This window comes from Mustela erminea, chromosome 3 (genome assembly GCF_009829155.1).
Source record: "Mustela erminea isolate mMusErm1 chromosome 3, mMusErm1.Pri, whole genome shotgun sequence".
NCBI lineage: Eukaryota > Metazoa > Chordata > Mammalia > Carnivora > Mustelidae > Mustela > Mustela erminea.
The window spans coordinates 135102673-135120664 of NC_045616.1; the positions used below are offsets into that span (position 1 = coordinate 135102673).

A 17992-nucleotide genomic window follows, 5' to 3' on the forward strand; every position below is an offset into this window, starting at 1 on the left:
CAACTCCTTACCTGTGCTACAAACTAATGGTGTATTAATCTTTATATTTCTAAATTCTAGCAAAGCCATATATAGTCCTAATAAATGTTGCTGAATAAAAGTATTTTCATAGACTTACTCATTAGCCTAACTACTACACCTTAGTGTCCAATCTCAAATTATGCTTTAGCTACGCACCCTAAATGATAATTATCACGTCTACTATCACTTCCATTGTTCTTAAAATGCAAATGATTCACATGGCCCCCAAAGCCTTTCCAACCTCATGATGTTCTATTTTCCACTTAACCAGTCTTCTTTCAGCTCAATAAGCAGCCTCAGAGAATATCATGTCTGGAAAACTCTGACTCTGCACCAGTCCCCATGCCGTTTATTGAATCCTACTCAACCTTCAGAACTCGCTTGATTTTTTTTTTTTTTTGAAGACTTTATTTTTTTGACAGAGAAAGAGACAGCGAGAGAGAGAACACAAGCAAGACGAATGGGAGAGGGAGAAGCAGGCTTCCAGCTGAGCAGGGAGCCTGATGTAGGGCTCAATCCTAGGACCCTGGGATCATGACTTCAGCTGAAGTCAGATGCTTAAGGACTGAGCCACACAGGTGCCCCTAATGAGGATACTTTTAAAAAACCCTAAATAGCTAGTAAGGCTAGTCTACTTAAATAGGGAGCTACTTGAGCAGTGGTTCTCAAAGTGTATTCTGTGGATTCTTGTAAAGGGGTGCATGAGATCAAAATTATTTTCATAATGAGGCACCTGGGTGGCCCAATGGGTTAAGCCTCTGCTCAGGTCAGGGTCTCAGGATCCTGGGATCGAGCCTGCTTCCCCCTTTCCCTCTGCCTGCCTCTCTACCTACTTGTGATCTCTCTCTCTCTGCCAAATAAAATCTTTTTAAAAATTGTTTTCATAATAATACTAAGACATTTGCTTTTTTCATGCTATTGCCATTTGCACTTACAATGCAGAAACAATAGTGGGTAAAACTGCCTCAGCATAAATCAAGGCAGTTACAAGCAAATTGTTGTAGTAGTTCTTGTATTCCTGTTACATTCCCACTTTAAACACAAATGAATGAAATGAGTTTGTCACTTCAAGGAAAATATACTTGCTACTAAAGGAAATTTGAGCTTTTAAGATAAAATTAGACTCCTGAGAAACTTACCAAGATTGTATCAAGGTTGTATCAACAACCATAAGCCTGACAACTTCCTAATATTTGAAAATTTTTTGTTAAAGATTTTTCTTTTTTTTTTCTATTAGTTAATGAAATACGTCAACATTTGGAAGTTCTGTATAACTGAGAGAACCAATATTTCCCAAATGACCAACACATTAAGTTACAGAATCGTGCATGGATAGAAGGTCCAAAATATTAGACAAATGGTTTTTAATTTAACAATTTCAAAAAAATTCACTGATGGTTTCAAATTCCACATCATAACTAACTTTTAAGAAGCTATACTACTTGGGGTGGCGTGCATGGGTGGCTCAGCAAGGTAAGCGGCTGCCTTTGGCTCAGGTCATGATTCCAGGTTCCTGGGATTGAGCTCTACATCAGGCTCCCTGCTCAACGAGGAGCCTGCTTCCCCATCTCCCTCCCCCCCCCCCCCAACTCGTGAGCTCTCACTCTCTCTCAAATAAATAAGTTTTTTAATTTTTTAAAAAGAAAAACTATACCATTTGGGATGCCTGGATGGCTCAGTTGGCCAACTGAGTGGCCAACTCTTAGTTTCAATTCAGGTCTTGATCTCAGAGTCATGAGTTCAACCTCTGTGTTGGGCTCCACTCTGGGAGTAGAGCCCACTTAAAAAACAAAACAAAACAACACTATACCGCTTGTCAAGTTTTGGTAATCTATCAGAGAATAACATTCACAACTATCTAAAAAGGTCATTAAAATACTTCTCCCTTTCCCATCACAAAACTGTGAGAGGCCCACTTTTCTTCGTATATTTCAAGTAAACAACAGATCACAACATACCGCAAATGCAGATATGAAAATCTAGCTATCTTATCTGTCTTATTAAGCCAGACATTTAAGAGATTTGGAAAAATGAAAGATAATGCATTCTTCTAATATCTACTTTTAGAAACTATAGTGGTTTTCCATAAAATTTGTGTCATTTAATTAAAATGAATTTTAAATTAAATTTAAATGGATTAGATTAAATTAAAATGGATTAGGCTTATTCTTTTATTTTTTAAAAGATTTTACTTACTTAAACGACACAGAAAAAGACAAAGCACAAGCAGGGGAAGCAGCAGGCTGAGGGAGAAACAGGCTCTCTGCTGATCAAGGAGCAGGGAGTCCAACATGGGACTTGATCCCAGGATCCTAGGATCATGACCTGAGCTAAAGGAGTCGCTTAACTACAGAGCCACCCAGGTGCCACAAGGCTTATTGTTTTAAATGACTTTTTAAATTTCTTGTTTTTAGGAGATATTAGCAATTATTAACAAATACAACCCACACAAAACAAAAACTCTTTGTAATCCTTAATAAAAGTCTCAAGAGTTTCTGAGAAAAAAGTTTTAAAATCACTGGTTAGGGAAGACTTCACACTTTTCCTGTAAAGGGCTAGATGGTAAGTATTTTAGGCTTTGGGGCCCTGTGGTCTGTGTAGCAATTACTCAACTCAGCAGCTGTAGCTCAAAAGCAACCATAAGCAATATACAAATGAACAGAAGTCCTTGGACTTGGGCCCCTGGGAATATTATTGGAGTGCAGGAACATTAGACCACTATTGCCAGATCATCCAATTTGTGGAATTAAAAAGTCTCAGTCATATGTTTTATCTTAAATTAAAACAAACAAACCCTGCTCCAAACCATCAGTTTTCAATCTGTGTTCTCCCAAATAAAAGAAAGTTGATGGCTGGAGAACCATCTGCCTATTTACTCACCAATAATACAAATCTAATTTTTCCTGATATATTTCCTATGAAGTTTTAAGTTATACCTATAGATCTGTAACATCTCAGAAATTTAATATTAGGAAATTCAGTCAACCCCTCATTTGAGGAAGCAAAATATAATTCAAGTAGCAAAGACCATAGTTTAGCAAAGACTAGAGTTTTTTTATCCTGGGCATGGGGAACAAGAGCACCTGGCTCAAGGGGTCCCAAACACACAAGGTTCAGCACTCACCACTGAAAAATCGAAAAGCAGAGAAACAAGTGGTGATGAAGCAAGAAAGGAATTCATTTGAGTGAGGCCAACACTGTGAAGACAGCAGACTAGTGTTTCAAAGACTGTTTCTAAACTGCTGAAAATACTCCTAGGTTCATATAAGGAAAATGGGGGCCCAAGTTCGGTAAATTTCAGTAAGTGGGCAGTAGAAGTCAGATCCATCATTATCTTGGGGGTCAACTACAGGCAGGTTTTGCTGGCTCAGGGCAGTCCTAATTGTTTGAGGGGGTACTTTAGTTCCCATCACAGGATGCTTTGCCAGCAGGATCTTTGGCCTGAGTTAAAAGACAAGCTGGAAAGAAAAACCTAATCAATTAGAAAGTTTGAGATCAAAATGGAGGTAGTTGAAGTCCTCTTTCAGTTTAGCTTGTTAATAAGGGGTAATTCAGTTACTGATTAGCTGAACTATTAAGAATGTAAGCAGATGAAGCTTAAGTGTGGTTCTAAATGAACGCTAAATAAGGACAAATCTAGTATTTCTAAATGAGGAATGCACTTTGAAAGAGTGCTTTGATTTGGCCACCCCAGTTGTCTTCTATGTGAAATGAAGCCTATATTACTTCTTCTTGCTCATCTTATCCTCCTACTGCAATTAATACATACCCCATAAAAATTAGGGTGATGCACTTTATTGCTTTACCTGTGTGTGCCTGCATGAAGCAACTTGAGGACAGGAATGGGTCATTTGATATTCCCAGCACCAGGCACAGCGCCTGACACAAATTATAAATTCAATGTCTGTAGGACTTGGTCCTACAGGGGTCCCTACTTTGTGCTGGGAATCCACCAATGAATTAGAACACTCTTCTTCCGCTCTGTAATGAGAAATAAAGGAAGGCATCAGCTTCCTGCATGCAACGAATGCCTCAATAAACACACAATTCTTCATGGTAACAGTAGCCATACACAAATAGAAAAGCCTGAATATTTTTGAATTAGGTTCCACCTTGCGGTGGAACTCACCAGCCAGACACCCAGAATTACATGCTCTACTGACTGACCCAGCCAGTAAATTCTGATGAATTTATAGTGAAGCCCATAACAAATGTAGTGAAATTTTGGTTCACACGTAAACTTTTTTTTTTTAAGATTTTATTTAATTATTTGACAGACAGAGATCACAAGTAAGCAGAGAGAGAGGGAGGAAGCAGGCTCCCCGCTGAGCAGAGAGACCAATGCGGGGCTCGATTCCAGGACCCTGAGATCATGACCTGAGCCGAAGGCAGAGGCTTCAACCCACTGAGCCACCCAGGCGCCCCCACACGTAAACTCTTTCTGGCAAACTACCGACTCCTATCCACTCTTGAAAAGAAGTTGTGTGGAATGCCAAAGATTAAGTAGTTGCAGTTGGGAGAGTCTAACCTGCAAAGCTCGAGACACCAAGATCCAGCGCTCGCGAAACCCACCAGAACCGGAGCAGCCTGCGCTGCCGGGCTCTACCCAGCTGCCACTTACCCGACCCCTGCTCCCTTCCACCTACCCCACCCCCCACCCCGACCCTCTCCTTCCCGGGTCCTTCCCCTTTCTTTTCTCCATTCCCTAGATAACCTCCACGGATTTTCTACTCCCCCACCCTCAAGCTCCCGGCCCAAGTCCTGGAAAGCGCCTCGGCTCAGTGGCTCCGCCCCCTAACGTCCAGCACCCCTTCCACAACTTCCTCTCCTCGGCTTCAAAACGCAGCCTTCAAATTCCCCTCCAGATGGACCGGAAGTGCGTCATGCACAAGCGCCGAGGCGCTCGTTTGGCGCGCGCGCTCTAAGCTGTGGGTCTGAGCTGGGGTGTTGGATTTTCTCTCTTTTCTTCTTGGTTTTTTACTTTTTCCAGACGCTGGTGTCTCCGAGTCGCGACATGCCGTCTTCTTTACTGGGCTCGGCGATGCCGGCCTCCACGTCGGCCTCAGCCTTGCAGGAAGCTCTGGAAAATGCAGGGCGGCTCATCGACCGTCAGTTGCAAGAAGACCGCATGTACCCGGACCTTTCCGAGCTTCTCATGGTGTCTGCCCCAAGTGAGTGATCAGTGCCCATTTGGTGACTGCTTTCTCAGCCGAAAGGACTCTCGCCTGACTTCCTAACTAGGCCTTATCCCCAGGTTGGGCCCAGCGAAAACATTTTGAGATTGAGCTGTTTGCTACATTTCTAAGAGCGAAAAAGAGTCTCTTTTTCGTTTTATTTTCCTGTCCTCACTTCATTGCCGATAATTGAAAGGGGAGGAGTGACGAGCAACCCATTTGAAGCAAAGACCCCAAACTTAACGAGCTGCTCACTGCCACCAAGTGTTCATCGCTAAGGCCAGTTGAGTAGGATCGCCTGATCCAAGTCTCATTCTTGTTGATTCCTCATTAACTTTAGACTAAAACAGAAGAGCAAACGAAATTTGGAAATTTACCATCTTCTCTCAAAGATAGCCTTTATTATGTGTAGAGTTAGTGTAATACGAAGTCCTGTAATACGCAGAACTGGAATTCTCTGTATAAATAAATACAGGGTCCCGTATTTATTAAAGAAATAAATATTTGTTATTTCATTACCTGTGAAATAAAGGAAGAGAGCAGGGATATTAGCTGTGATGATGGACAGGGAAGGTAAGGCAGTGTATGGGCCAACAAAAGAGAGGTGAGGGGAAAAGTACTTTGTATCATGGTTTTAAATTAATGACCAGGTTCCTCAAGGCATGGAGTTACATAAGTTGTTTAAGAAAAAAAAAGTGGCCCCTTTTTGAGACCTATATTGGAGAAAAGAAGCTTAATACAGAGACAAGGTTTTCGGTAAACAATAACCGAGATAAAGTAGTAAGGATAATCTGTGCAATGTTAACCTAAAAGACACTTCTGACGATTTATAAAAATTGAGTAGACTTGTAGTCAGAGAAAGATAGAAGTGAAACACATGTAGTATTTGTTTCTGGCAGTTGCTCGCTCACCAATGTTTATAAGAACTGAGTGGCCTATTAGCAACTCTCATCTTGAACAGCATTACTCCCTTTGACCTCCTTAGATTTGAAAAGCAAGATGTAAAAACAATCCATACATTCTTGTCCTCTTATCTGATTCAAATAGATTCTATCCACCTTAACACCAACCTCTTCAACCTAATCTCCTCCTTTTCTTCCATCCAATTCTCAAACTCTTTGTTCCAGTCACACAGAATTGAACATGTTTTTCATAAAAAGCTCCCTTTCAGGATTCCATTTTATATCATCATTTACTTCATCACTTATGGAATGTTCTTTCTTCTTTGCTTGGCATTCTTCCAGACTCCCTTGAATATCACTTCTTTGTGAGGGCTTTCTTAACCATTCACACTTTCACCAGAGTTATTAATTCCATCCTTTGTGTTTCCATTGTCATTTAACATGCGCAATATCCTATTAAAATTATGTTTTAAGATTAAATAGGATGTTTGGGATTTGCTTCAAAAAATCCAGTAGGGAAGTAGTAGCTAAGACTATAAATGAAACATGATCAGTCATGTATTGGTAATTGTTGAAACTGGGTAATCAAATCAGTACATAGGAATTGATTGCATTTTCCTCCCTAGTTGTATATTTTAAATTTCCATGATACTTTTAGAATTTCTTTTATATATCCGTTTCCCCAGTATCTTTGTACTTAAAGAGAGCCTGGAAAGGTGCCTGGGATAAATATAAGTTATCGGTCAGATCTAAAGAACACCTCCCTGTTCAAGACATAGAAAGGACAGGCTGAATAGAATAGCCCACTTCTGCCCTTAGTTGACTCTGTCTGAGAGCAAGTTGCCCAATGTGAACATTTTATAGAGCAGTCTGTGGTTTCCCCCAATAAAATATTGCATATGTGGTATTATTTGTATTTCTTATTGGTCTTGGGGGGTGGTCTAACAGAAAAATGCATAGATTGTTTTAATCTATTAATATTTAAGTGGGAAATGAAATAGCTCTTTTCCCCCCAATCAGTATTTTGTTCACAGTTGTTTTATATGACAATCACAAAGTGGTTTTATAAATATTTGCCCATTTCAGATTAGTAAAATAATAGGAAAAAAACCTAAATTATTGAACTAAGTATTTCCCTTTTTTTTTTTTTTTTTAAAAGATTCCATTCATTTATTTGACAGACAGAGATCACAAGTAGGCAGAGAGGCAAGCAGAGAGAGAGAGAGGAAGAAGCAGGTTCCCCACCCAGCAGAGAGCCGGATGCGGGGCTCAATCCCAGGATCCTGGGATCATGACCTGAGCTAAAAGCAAAGGCTTTAGCCCACGGAGCCACCCAGGCGCCCCAAGTATTTCCTTTCTTATGGAATCTTTGTGAAAGATAATCTTCTGTTTAGGGCTGAAACCTGTAATTGCCCCCACGTTAACACTGGATTTTCCCTGGCCTTGTGTTGAGTCAGAACTATTTTCTCTTTTTACCTTTACAACCACCAGATGTACAGTTTTCTTTTGTAGCTTGCAGTGCTTCAGTATGCCTAGTTGGTGCCCAAAACATTATTATTTTAATAAATGCTTTGTTTTATTACTTGCAGATAATCCCACTGTTTCTGGCATGTCAGATATGGATTATCCTCTACAAGGACCTGGTTTGCTGTCAGTACCCAACCTTCCAGAGATCAGTTCCATCCGAAGAGTTCCTCTCCCACCTGAACTTGTTGAACAGTTTGGACGTATCCTGTTACCTTGTTTTTAATTCCTTAAAATTTTTTAAAATTGCTATTCTTCTTATTATTCTTGCTTTGTGTTTAATTGGTGTGTGTATATCAGTTCATTTAAGAGCTTTATTTGAAAAACATTTTAGGGCGCCTGGGTGGCTCAGTGGGTTAAGCCGCTGCCTTTGGCTCAGGTAATGATCTCAGGGTCCTGGGATCGAGTTCCAGTAAGTTTTTCATGGTGTTATGGTCAAAATTTGGTTTCATGATCAAAATTTAATGGTGTTATTCGCAATCAGTAAGTCAGTAATGGTAAAAACATTTCACTTGTCCTTTAGAATACATTTTAAGTGGTCAGATAGCATTATTTAGAAATTATAAATTACAGGCTTATTTCTGTCATGGCTATGTTTTTCGTTAAACTCATTAGAAATTAAGATATTTTATTTTCTCTTTCTATTAAAGAGTGTTTAGGTTGTGACTTTTTAATCACAAATTTTAAATCAAAATCTAAGCAAATTTAAGAAAGATAAGATTGCAGTTGTTTGCCTTACATCCACACGACTTCAGATATGCAGTGTAACTGCATGATGGGCGTGTTTCCTCCTATCAGCAGAGCTTGGCTCACAATCGACAGTGACATATTCATGTGGAACTATGAAGATGGGTATGTATTTAATGCTGGTTTGCTGTAGCATGATTAGAATTTAGATAATCTTAACTGCAGCTATTGTTCCACCCATCAGAAGCTGCCTGGTTTCTCTTTCATTCATGTAACATCTGGATAAGTGCTTCTCTGTATGCATAACAATCACCTGGGTAGGGGCTTAAAATGTGGGTTCTGTTTCAGTAGTTCTGAGTGAGCCTCAGGAGTCTACATTGTAACAGACTCCCCGTGATGATGCCAGTCTAAGTACCATTCTGAGTAGCAGGGGGCTAGTTGCCAAGCTCTTACCATCCAATAAGATAGCCTATCAGTAGTGTTTAGAGAGATGGTTTGACGTTTTGAGGATCTCTATTTTCGATGCATTTCTATGCATTGAAAGTCTCTTAACTTACTGAAGTGACTAACCAATTTTGCTGGTCTGTGAACTTAATCTTTGTGTAATTTGAATGTATGTCATAGTCTGAGTGAAGGTCCAAGACATTCTAGCTAAAATAAAGCTTATTGTTCTGGTAATCTCACCAGGCTTTCTGGAGATAAGTGGGTTAATGAAAGGAGGGCCCATGTAGTTGTTACTCTTTCCTTGGGTGACTAAAACATCTGTTAGGAACCACACATATACACTGTATCATTGAGTTGAAGTGACACTAAATGTGACTACTTGAACTTGTAGCTTAAGTGAAACCATTTTTGTTTACTGATTTTTATTCGATTACAACTTTTCATAGCTAGAGTTATGACTGAATTATTACGTAGTCCTAATAGCAGTAATACATGGTTGTGATTGTTCTTCATATACCCTGAACTTTAGTTTGTTGTGTTATTGTAACATGGTCATTTTGATACTAAGGAATAAAACCTCTTCATTTAAGCAAGAGTGTATTTAAGAAAATCAAATGCCAAAAAACTATGTAATATATAAATGTAAGAGTAATTCCCCTAAAAAGGATTTTCCCTTTAATGAAAATTGGCATATTTCCATTAACATCTAACATATCCATCATAATAAAATATTGAATTAATTGGAAATTTTTCAGTGGTTATCTTCAAATATTAGTTCTGCCCCACTCTCTCCCTCTTTGTTAGATTTGTTAGATTTTTTGATGTTCTTCAACAGGTTTTGAATGCTCTGTTCTTTTTTTTTTTTTTTTAAGATTTTATTTATTTATTTGACAGAGAGAGATCACAAGTAGACGGAGGGAGAGGCAGGCAGAGAGAGAGAGGGAAGCAGGCTCCCTGCTGAGCAGAGAGCCCGATGCAGGACTCGATCCCAGGACCCTGAGATCATGACCTGAGCCGAAGGCAGGTTATGAGCCACTAAGCCACCCAGGCGCCCCTGGATGCTCTATTTTTGTTTCATTCCTTTTTTTTTATTATTTTTGTTTCAGTTTGGACAATTTCTATTGACCCAATTTCAGGATCACAGATTCCTTTGTTAGCTATGTCAAGTCTACTTCAAAAGTTCTTACAAAATGCTCTTTCTCTGTGCTGTACTTTTTATATCTAATATTTTCACTTGTTTATTTCTTGCAATTTTCACCTCTCTGCTGAAATTCCTTATCTGTTTGTTTATATTGTTCACTTTTTCCATTAGCACCTATACAATATTAATCAGATTTATTTATTTTAACTTTACTATCTGTAGTTCAGACATCAGGATCATAGCTGAGTCCATTTCTATTGATTACTTTGTTTCTTGACAGGCTTTTTTTCCCTGTGCTTTTTGTGTCTCATGTGTTTTTTGAAAGCTAGGTATCATGTGTAGGACAGTGGATAATGCAGTAAATAGTATTTATCCTTAGAAATAGGCCTAGCAGGTTAAGCCTTTATAATGGAGAGTTGAGCTGAGTTTGGTTTTGTCATTGCTGTAGTCACCTTTAGTGGACCATAAGTTTCAAATTCCTGTAGAATTATTTGTACTTAGGATACAGGTTGGGATGCTGGAGATTTTTTCTTAATGTTTCTCTTCTACTCTCAAACTTATTCTTTCCCCTAAGAAAAAAACTTATTTTTCTGAAGAGGTCTTGCCCCAGCAGTAGAATGGCTGTTACTTGAGCCTTGCAACCTGGTTGGGGGAAAGTTTGGGATGGGGAGCAGCATTCCTTGGTTTGTGCTTATTAGCCTTAGATACGCCTGTGTGTCTAGATCTTGGAATTTAAACAGTTTTGTTTGCTGATTTATTTTTCACTATATTCTGATGTCTTAAAGAACATTTGTTTTTTTTAAGATTTTTTTTTTTTTAATTCATTTGACAGAGAGAGAGATCACAAGCAGGCAGAGAGGCAGGCAGAGAAAGAGGAAGAGAAGCAGGCTCCCTGCTGAGCAGAGAGCCCGATGTGGGGCTCGATCGCAGGACCCCGGGATCATGACCTGAGCCGAAGGCAGAGGTTTAACCCACTGAGCCACCCAGGCGCCCCTTAAAGAACATTTTAGATAAAACTTTGTTTTCTTTATATGTGTAACATGTTTTTCTTTAACTGTTGACAGAGGAGACCTTGCCTATTTTGATGGACTCAGTGAGACCATTCTTGCTGTGGGACTTGTGAAACCAAAACCTGGTAAGAAATAAAAATGTAATGAATATTTTACATATGTATATACATGGAACTGAATAACAGCACATTTTAATATAGTTGAAATTTTGAAGTTTGGTCTGAATTCTAATTAGAAATATGTATAGTGATTAGGAATATTTAACAGTTTATTCACATAATGGTAGAGGTGAGTTTGTCTTTAAATTGTTACACTGGGACACCTGGCTGGCTCAGTTGGTAAAGCATGTGACTCTGGATATCAGGATCATGAGTTCAAGCCCCATCTTATGTATAGAGGTTACATTAAAAAAATTATTTTTAATAAATAAAATTGTTAAATTATAATTTTTGAATTTTGTTTTGCTTATTTTTTATTACTCTCATTGAATTACTTAAATTTTTTGCATTATACATTTTTTTTTAAAGATTTTATTTATTTATTTGACAGACAGAGATTACAAGTAGGCAGAGAAGCAGGCAGAGAGATAGGAGGAAGCAGGCTCCCTGCTGAGCAGAGAGCCCGATGCGGTGCTTGATCCCAGGACCCTGGCATCATGACCTGAGCGAAAGGCAGAGGCTTTAGCCCACTGAGCCACCCAGGCGCCCCCGCTTATACATTTTTATCAGTCACTGAATTTAATGTAAAAGCCATTTTTATCTCTGTGTTTTTTTAGTCTTGATAGCCAATAGAAATGAAAAGAGTTCAGAATAAGTCTTAAAGAAGTGGCAAGCTTTGTTTAAGAGTTAACTTCATTGTGCCAGATTTTTTAATCAGAGCTAATGATAGTAATAGATTGATTTAAATTTAATATACATTTTTTTTTGATGTATGAGAAATCTTTCTACAATGGGAAATAGTACACAAAATTGTTTGTAAGGCCTAAATAAAATCTTTTGAGGTCACAGCTGCTTTGAAATGATATTCACATGGTGCAAACATGCAGTCTTATACACTGTTTACTTGATTACACTGGAAACTTACTTCTTTAACATAGAACCTCAAGGTATTCTTCACCATGAGATATGTATCTCTCTTTTCTACATTAAAAGTTTAAAAAAAAAAATTTATTCACTGGGTGGTGCAGTCCGTTAGGCATCCAACTCTTGGTTTTGGCTCAGGTCATGATCTCAGGGTTATGAGATTGAGCCCTGCATGGGGCTCCACACTCAGTGCAGAGTGCCTAAGACTGTCCCTCTCCCTCTGCTCCTGTCCCCTGCTTGCTCACATGTGCTCACTCTCAAATGTGCTCTCTCTCAAAATAAATAGATCTTTTTTTTAAGAAAAGTTACTGTCTAAAGTTTATTCATAGTAACAATGGAGGGCTGTCCCTGCTCTGTATTTTAATAAATATAAATTGTCTATCTTAAAAAAAAGTAAAATTTAACTCTAAACTTCAGTGCAAAATTAAAATTATGATGAGTCTTTGATATGACAACGAAGTTGTGATCTTTAATAATGAAACAATTCTTTCTTCTTTTGGGAGAGAGTGTGCAAGGGGGCACAGAGGGGCTAAGGGAGAGAGAATCCTAAGCAGGCTCCATTCCCAGCAAAGAGTTGGACTCTGGGGCTGGATCTCACTACCGTGAGGTCATGACTTGAGCCAATATCAAGCGATAGACACTTAACAGAATGAGCCACCTTGATTATAAAACAACTCTGACGTTGCTGTCCATAAGCACTGAAAATTCTAACTTGAATAATTCTAATGTTAAAGCTAACAAAGTCCATATCTTATTTCGCCTATTCCAGGAAAATATTATTGTTAAAGTCATTGTTTTCTAAGTTCACCTCTTTGGCAAGAGTTTGCTTCATTGGCAAGAAGAGTATGAATACATGTTTCAATTTTATGATTGTTTGAATAAAACAGAGTTCTTCAGTGTTTTCTAGCATTTGCAGGTTTTTGTCTGCAGAGAAATTGACAAGAGTTAATCACACTTCTCTGAGTTCAGGGAAGCATTTTCCATGTATTGAAAGAGTCACGTGTTGTCTAGCTTCATTTGCATTTTCCAGGGAGGTAACTTAGCTGAATTATGGCTTTGGGACATTATTTATTATAGTGGTTATGAGTAATTAGTGATTATGAGTCATTTGACCTCATCTGTATGACCAGTTAGGGCTACCACCAAAGTCAAATCATGTGTAAACTTCTTCCTGGAAGTTATTTTTGGAATGGTCTTTCCTTGTCTAAAACAGTAAACCTCCTACCTCAAGTTCACTCAATTAGTTCTGGAAATTCAGTGGACTTTTCAGTAGAAGAGAACTTTATATTTTGATATTACTGAACCAACATCTTTGAAAAGGCATCAATTCATACTGTCATTGAAGTTGCCTTAGAAGTTGAAGGTTCCATTGGGCAAGTTTTTGGTGCCAAAGCATGCCTTTCTAAAATCTTTTAAAAAAAATAAAAATGGAGGCGCCTGGGTGGCTCAGTGGTTTGGGCTGCTGCCTTCGGCTCGGGTCATGATCTCAGGGTCCTGGCATCGAGTCCCACATCGGGCTCTCCGCTCCGCAGGAAGCCTGCTTCCCTCTCTCTCTCTCTCTCTCTCTCTCTGCCTGCCTCTCTGCCTACTTGTGATCTCTGTCTGTCAAATAAATAAATAAAATCTTTAAAAAAATAAAAAAATAATAAAAATAAAATGCAGTGGGTTATGGTTCTGTTGAATTTTTTTTTTCATCAAAGCAGCAAAAACGGGCGCTTGGGTGGCTCAGTCAGTTAAGCATCTGCCTTCAGTTTAGATCGTGATCCTAGGATCCTGGAATGGTGTCCCGTGTCGGGCTCCCTGATCAGCAGGGAATCTGTTTCTCCCTCTGCCCGTCCCCATACTTGTGTTCTCTCTCTCTCTTTCATTCTATCTCTCAAATAATAAGATCTTTAAAAAAAAACAAAAAAAAGGCAAAAACAGATGTGTTACCAAGGGACCCTAAGTGTTCATGTTTGTGCACAAGTATTAAAGTTTTTCAAAACTTTAAAATTTTTTCATTCAGAAGCCCAAACTGAACTGTTCCAAAGACTGAAAAAACTTAACGTTAATTTCTAAAAAGTTCTAATAAAATGTACTTTTTAGATAAATGAGAGCTGACGGGGGCACCTGGGTGGCTCAGTCACTAAGTGTCTGCTTTGAGCTCAGGTCATGATCCCGGCTTCCCAGGATCAAACCCCGCATCGGGCTCTCTGCTCAGCAGGGAGCCTGCTCACCACCACCCCCCACCCCACTGCCACCCACACCCACGCTGTGCTCTCTCTCTGCCTACTTGTGATCTCTGTCAAATAAATAAATAAAATCTTTTTTTTTTTAATGTCTTTTATACCCTTTGATGTTCATCTGTGAAAGTAAAAGTTTTGTCATACTTTCCATGGTGTTTAATACCTTTAAGTAGGCCAAAGGTATACACATGAAGAGATGTCCATAATCATAAGATATATTTTCTTATATTACTGTCAATAAGACACTGTTTTTGGATAGCATAACATTATTATGAAATGGTATTAAGTAATTATACATAGAATCGCATACCAATGCATACTTTTTAATGTTAAAAAAGAGAATAAAGTTAAACGGTACCTTAGCATGTGAATTAATTTAAAAAAATTGTGTACTTGGTAATGTCCCCTCTGAAACTATAAATTATCTGGTTTTGATATATAAATTCATCTGGGAAACTCATTTAGCATGAACTCATTTCTGTTTCCATGAATTTAACTACTCCAGGTACCTGATAAAAGTGGAATTATATTTATCTCTTTGTGACTTTTCACTTAGGATTTTTTTTCCTTTTTTTTAAAGATTTTATTTATTTATTTGACAGACAGAGATCACAACTATGCAGAGAGGCAGGCGGTTCTGGGGGGAAGCAGTCTCCCCACTGAGCAGAGAACCTGATTTGGGCCTCGATCCCAGGACCCTGGGATCATGACCTGAGCCGAAGCTTTAACCCACTGAGCCACCCAGGCGCCCCACTTATTATTTTTTTTTTTAAAGATTTTGTTTATTTTTAGAGGGAGAGAGAGTGCAAGAGTGCAAATGTCGGGGGAAGGGAGAGGGAGTATCTCAGGTAGACTCTGGACTGAGCACTGAGTCCAATGTGGGACTTGACCTTACCACCCTGAGATCATGACCTGAGCCAAAGTCAAGAATCCAGGATGCTCAACTAACTGAGCCACTCAGACTCTTCTCACTTACAGTGTTCTTAAGATTCATTCCTGTTGTAGTATTGTCAGAATTTTCTTCTTTTTTGAGACTGGATAATATTTCTCTGTGTGTGTGTGTTTGTGTGTGTGTGTACATACACATGTATGTATGTGTGTATACACACACACACACCACATTTTGTTTATTCATTCCTCTATTGGTGGACGCTTGAGTTGCTTCCACCTTTGGTGTACTGTGAATTATGCTGCTCTGAGTGAAAGTATACAAATAGAAGGCTTTATATATATATTTTTTAAAGATTTCATTTATTTATTTGACAGAGATCACAAGTAGGCAGAGAAGCAGGCAGAGAGAGGAGGAAGCAGGCTCCTGGCTGAGCAGAGAGTCCAATGTGGGGCTCGATCCCAGGACCCTGGAATCATGACCTGAGCCGAAGGCAGAGGCTTTAACCCAGTGAGCCACCCAGGCGCCCCAAGGCTTTATATTTTAATAAACTATTTTATAATGTAATACTGATTTCAATTGGATTAAATACTGAAGTGTTTCTTTTCTAAGATGGCTCTTTTTTATTACTAACTACTTATTTAAATAACCATAGGTAGTAATACCTTAACATCAAAACTAAAGTGAGTTCAGAATTTTCATATTCTATTTATTTATTTATTTGTTTGTTTGTTTACTTAGTTTTTAGTAGGCTCCACGCCTAACGTGGGGCTTAAAGTCATGACCCCAAGATCGAGAGTTGCATACTGTACCAGCTGAACCAGCCAGACACATTTTTCATATACTGTTTAGTCACTAGTTCATTTTAATGATAAAACCATTAGTCTGTCAGTGCTTAAATAGTGGAAGTGGATTTTTTTTGGAATAATCTTTAACCCATGTCTGCTTTATCTTAGGCATCTTTCAACCTCATGTACGACATCTTCTGGTTTTGGCAACCCCCGTGGATATAGTGATTCTTGGACTTAGCTATGCTAATTTACAAACAGGTATAGCAAACCACATGTAGTCTTTTTAAAATAAAAATATGTTAGGCAATTTAATATAATTAAAAGCTGATTTTTTTCACTAACTTAACTTTCCAGACTATTTGTTCATAGGAAAATAATACTTCCCTATAGGTATGATATCTTTTGGGTTTAGCAGCTCCATCAAGAAGGTATTTTGAATACGTTCATCATATCAGTGTGCGCTCCTTAAATGTACACTATAAAAGGGTAGTAGAAGAGAAATCATTGACACTAGGGAGTTTTTCTGTAATGCTTTCAGTTTGTTTCTTTTTTTCAAATGGACGTTTTAACATAGGAACACTGAAATATAAATTATTCTGTCTTTTAACATAAGAAGCCCTCAGTTTATTATTAGTACATTCAGTGGTTTCTCTTGCTTTCTGGCATCTGTTTTGAGTGAAATAATGTTGAATTTCAGTGACTCAAATTAGTGATTATTACTATCAAATCCTTGGGTTCTTTCCCAAAATCTAATCATTTAGGATAGTTTGTCAATTGATGTTTTACGATGTTATATATATAAAACATATGTTATGTATTTTTAAAATATATATGTACATATTGTAGGTTTTATTTAACTTGAATAAATTCTATCATACTTTTTATAATAATTTGAAAGTATATGTTAAAGAAATTTTGGGGTGTGTCAAAAAGAATTCAGTAAAAATACCAGTTCTGAAAATAATGCAGTGATTGTTTCAACCTTTAAAAAAGCTGGTAAGCTGATTCCTGTATTCTTTCTTTAAAAATATAGGTTCTGGTGTTCTTAATGACAGTATGTGTGGTGGAATGCAGTTGCTTCCAGATCCATTATATTCTCTTCCCACTGATAATACTTACCTTTTAACAATAACTTCCACTGATAATGGAAGAATTTTCTTGGCTGGAAAAGATGGCTGTTTATATGAAGTAGCATACCAAGTAAGTCTGGCATTTATAAACATATTTTTCCTCCCTCTGGATAAAGTAAGGATAGACTGTACTTTTGTTTTCTAATTATGTAAGCACATTAATATATTCTTAAGGAAAGTATTCAAACATACAGGTAAAACTTTCAAATAAAAGAGTTTTTAAGGTAACTAAAATTTGAGTTCATTAACATAGCACTATGAGGTTTTGAAATAGCTGATTTCATTGAGAGCTGTGATTTGATTATGGCTAACTACATTTTCTATTATTAATTAAAAGATTAAACTCAATACTTATTCCAGATAGTATGTCTCACTTTATTTATAATTATTTGTACTTTGCTAAGATTTGAGAATTTTTGTATATGTGGGAATACGGTTAGTTTCTATGACAAATATATCTATATTTACAAGTCTTGCTCCTTTCAATTTTTCCTTTTAAGGCAGAAGCAGGTTGGTTTAGCCAAAGATGTAGGAAAATAAACCACTCAAAGAGCACACTTTCTTTCCTTGTTCCTTCATTGCTACAATTCACATTTTCAGAAGACGGTAAGTAGAAAACAATAAATTTGGCAAACAGAATTTTTTAAAATTGTTGGCTTAACATTTTCTTCAGAAATTCTCATTCTTAACTGAAAGTTTGTCTTACTAAATGATGTCTTATCAAATAAATAACATTTTTATATATTCATAAGGTTTCTTTTTATTCTTCCCTTTTTTAAAAAAAAAATTTATTTGAGAGAGAGAGGGAGAGGTTGGGGGGGAGTGGAGAACAGAGGGAAAAGCAAAGGAAAAGATATAAGCAGAATCTATGTTGAGCATGGACCCTGATAGTGGGCTCAATCCCATGACCCCAAGATCGTTACCTGTGCCGAAATCAAGAATCGGATACTCAACCGACTCAGCCACCCAGGT

At 37.9% G+C, this 17992-nt stretch overlaps 1 protein-coding gene across 1 annotated transcript in view; it reads left to right on the forward strand.

Annotated features, from left to right (window-relative positions):
• The first annotated feature begins 4629 nt into the window (after positions 1-4629).
• The window catches only part of NUP155 (nucleoporin 155), a 64303-nt gene continuing 50940 nt past the window's right edge, over positions 4630-17992 (forward strand). Inside the window, exons 1-7 of the mRNA XM_032337573.1 lie at positions 4630-5192; positions 7687-7824; positions 8377-8473; positions 10958-11028; positions 16056-16148; positions 16924-17090; positions 17521-17626. Of these exons, the coding sequence (XP_032193464.1) occupies positions 5036-5192; positions 7687-7824; positions 8377-8473; positions 10958-11028; positions 16056-16148; positions 16924-17090; positions 17521-17626 (829 nt within the window). The 5' untranslated portion in view covers positions 4630-5035. The remainder of the gene's footprint in view (positions 5193-7686; positions 7825-8376; positions 8474-10957; positions 11029-16055; positions 16149-16923; positions 17091-17520; positions 17627-17992) is intronic.